Source organism: Triticum aestivum, chromosome 2B (genome assembly GCF_018294505.1).
Source record: "Triticum aestivum cultivar Chinese Spring chromosome 2B, IWGSC CS RefSeq v2.1, whole genome shotgun sequence".
NCBI lineage: Eukaryota > Viridiplantae > Streptophyta > Magnoliopsida > Poales > Poaceae > Triticum > Triticum aestivum.
Window position 1 is genome coordinate 626,379,118 of NC_057798.1, and position 3,627 is coordinate 626,382,744.

At 45.9% G+C, this 3,627-nt stretch overlaps 1 protein-coding gene across 1 annotated transcript; it reads right to left on the reverse strand.

The window, feature by feature from the left end:
* Nucleotides 1-2,942: 2,942 nt before the first annotated feature.
* LOC123041805 (lipid transfer protein EARLI 1) lies at nucleotides 2,943-3,627 on the reverse strand (the record flags this gene model as incomplete). The annotated part of the gene is given in 1 exon segment (XM_044464366.1): nucleotides 2,943-3,627. A coding segment is annotated over 1 exon segment (345 nt), but the record flags the coding sequence as incomplete, so codon positions are not given.

Sequence of the window (3,627 nt, forward strand, 5' to 3'; positions counted from 1 at the left end):
GAGATGTCAGTCGCCTCGGAGGTTGTCGCCGCAGAAACCGGGGGACCGCCGAGGGCCTGGCAGGGCGCGGCCTGGCGGCCCTTGCCCCCAGCGGCCGGAGGCGGAGGCGAGGGGGATGGGGAGAGGGAGTCCTCCGACCCTCCCCCCCCTCCCTCGTCATCGGAGCGGTGCGAGTGGGCACGGTGACGACCGTGGTAGTCTCCATCGGCCCCCGGGTTGCCACCGGCGGACCGGCGTCAAGGAAGCGGGGGCGGCTGGCGTGGTTGGGAGGCTCGGGGGAGATCCTGAGGTCGAAGCCCTGGTCGTTGAAGAAAACTCGGACGATGGTGCGGAGCTTGGAGGAGTCGAGGCACTTGAGCTTGACCCAGACCTCCTCCTCTTTGCGCAGCGAGAGCTCATCGACCACCACCACCTTACCCAGGAGACGGGACATCTGGCGGATGACGAGCTCAGACCGCGCAATATCAGGGAGGTCGGCGACAAGGATCCAAGCGGTGTCTAGAACGGCCACCGCCTGAGCATCAAGGACCGGCTCGAAGATGTCGACAACCAGCTGGTTGAGAGCGAGCGTGATCCGGCCACTGCGCGTCGCGTAGCCGTAGCTGACGGAGTGGGGAGTGAGGTGCCCGGCGGTGAGGGATTTTGGAGGAGTTCTCGAAGACTATTTCTTTCTTTTTGAACTGAAGTCTATATTTCTTTCGTAAGCAGGAGAAAGGAGAACTTTCAGCTCTCTTTTTTCACATGAACAATTCTGGTGTGTGGGGTGGTTTTTGCATAAGTGCAACTATTATTATTAAGGGAATCAGGGGCAACTGGTCTTAGACTCGGTCTTACATTCTATATCGGACGGTTTAGAGTGCATGATGGTAGACATACCATCGTCACTAACTCGCATATAGATGGTACGTATGCAGGTTGGCGGGTAGGCATGCAGACCGTCTGTCTGAAGGTGTATTGTGTACATGTCTTGACATCTTGCATCAACATTCATTCTGTTATTTGCGCATACGCAAGGGACACACGGCGTATGGAGATATTGATCACAATACGATCATAAGCAGTAAAGAAAAGAGCACGGTCTCTGTCTCATCTGTCAATCAGTCACTGTGTCACATGTATGCATGCATGTGCATGTGCACACAGCTAGTCATGTTAGGTAGCTGTAGTACTTCTCACCTTGAGATGACAGCGGTTGGTACTTGCTAGCTTGGATTATTCTTGAGCCCGATTCAAGTATTAGCGGACGACAAATATCCTGCTCTGATGATCGAAAAGGCAAATATATATTCCGCTTTCGGCATGCGACAAAAATCTAGAGAAGTAGCAAGTGAATAGTCACCTCACCTTCGGAATTACTCGCTATGAAAAATGGTCCCGCCTCAGATAAGCTCTCCCTCTCTTCGCTGTGAGAACACTAGATAGACATATAGGTCTGAAGCTGTCGAACTCTGATAATGAGAAAGGAGGCCAGCTGTCGATCAGTGATTCGACCCAGGAAGAACGTATTCCTGTGCTCCCACAATTTTTGGACTATTAAAATGTTGCTAAAAAGTAAAAAAAACACAACACTGATATGCATCTACCATATCATAAAAAATCAAAACAAACATCAGCCTGAATACATAGCTCAAGAAATAAATAAATATTAAATTCAACGTTGATAGTGATGTTAATGAGCCGAATTTGAACTAGCTAGTTTTTTTTTTGCGAGTATAGCTAGGTTTGTCTTTTCCTTTGTGAAGTTGTATTTGAATTTGGATTAGATTTTTTTTGTAATGAGCGATATTTTTTCATTTACCTTTTGTTGTATATTTGGATTTCAAGACTTCTATATGGCAAGATTTCTGGATTTGAGAGTACCGACAATACCTCACACATGACTTTTATGGTGAGGTTTTGCCTTTGAAGCTATTGGTATTTATTTTGGAAAGAAGGCTAGGTGTGGATCAGTGATAGGAACCTGGAAATATATACACAAGTGTACTTGGGATGACAAAATATTGATTATATGGCTAGGAGCGGTTGAAAGAGAAATAATTATTCTAACTTGATCAAACCATATCACTCCCCAAAAATAATTGTTTATCTAAAGCAAAAACTAACCATCACACTCTTTCTAATTTTTTTTATGTTTTTAAAATATATGACATTTTAGACATTGTTGCAATTTCCAAGGGGTAACTCTACAGTTATGTTTACACGAATATGTCATTGAAATTTGTAAAGTTACACAGTCATGGAACCTGATTTTTTTTCTTTATTTGACGAATCTCGATTTGCTGTTGATTAAAGTTTGAAAGTGGATCCCATCTTCTTTCTGTTCCGAAAGTCATCTAATTTACAACAGAGGGACGATTGTCTAGCTATCTACCCCCTCCGTTCCTAAATATTTTTCTTTCTAAAGATTTCAACTAGCGACTACATACGAAGCTTCACTGGACTAGGGATTTATTTAATAATTTCAAGATGAGGTTCACTGTCACTATATTCTGAACCAGCTTATTAATGGTTTCCTTATATGGAAGTAACGGGAAGTTAGTGTTAACTGTTATCTTACTTAGGACGGGAAGAAATGATCAATTATCTTGTTAAGTTGTGTGTACTCCTGTGGGTGGGAGAATTAATTTTCCAGTTCACCAGGGTTCCCAATATCGTTTGCTTACAGGAATGCCTCGAAATGAGCCCGAATTTAAATTAATAAAGCCATAATCCGCAATGAGTATCAGGTAGCATGCTAGGGTTGCCAGTTATCATACAGGTGCTCCTTTTCTCCTCTCTTATAAAGTTACGAAAGTACGCAAGTCAATACAAATAGTTCAATACCAGTACTAAACTATAACATCACGAGAGTGAGACCATTCAAACAAACTACATGCCTATGTACAATTTCAATTCAAGCACAGTGCAAAAATAGTAAAATTTGCAAATGTAATATATAAAAATAATGGAAAATAGCAAATCTTTTATTTATTCGGAGATAGCGGTACATTATGAGCACTCTGGCAATAACTAACTCATCACAAACATGTGACGATTACGACAACACATCATACACACACACAACGAAATCCTTACGCACGCAGGTAACAGTGCGTGCTTGTACGTACGTAGAACCTGGAGAAGTAGTACGTAGCTTCTCCGCAATCGAAATCCAGCCACACATAAAAACCAGCAGATGATTACGTAATCAAAGCACACAATTAAGTACGTGGTGGTACTTTAAATAGCCAATCATGCATGCATGCATGCATGAGATATGGCGGATGCAGGGTCCGGGCGGGCTCAGTTGGGGCACTGGAAGCCGGAGGGGACGTTCTTGCCGCAGTTGTCGAGGACGAGGCTGAGGGCGATGGGCAAGGTCAGGTTGATGCCCAGAAGGTTGAGGTTCAGCGTCGTGCACAGGCACAGCGCCGCCTCCAGGTCCGCCAGCCCCTGGATCAGCGAGCAGCACGGCTGCACCGGCGGGCTCCCCAGAGTCAGGTTCAGCAGCCCGAGCACGTTCGCGCACACTCCCAGCTTCAGCGCGTCCAGTGGGCACTGGGTGCTGTTTCCGCCCCCACCGTTGCCGCCGCCACCATTGCCACCGCCACCGTTTCCGCCGCCACCATTCCCACCGCCACCGTTTCC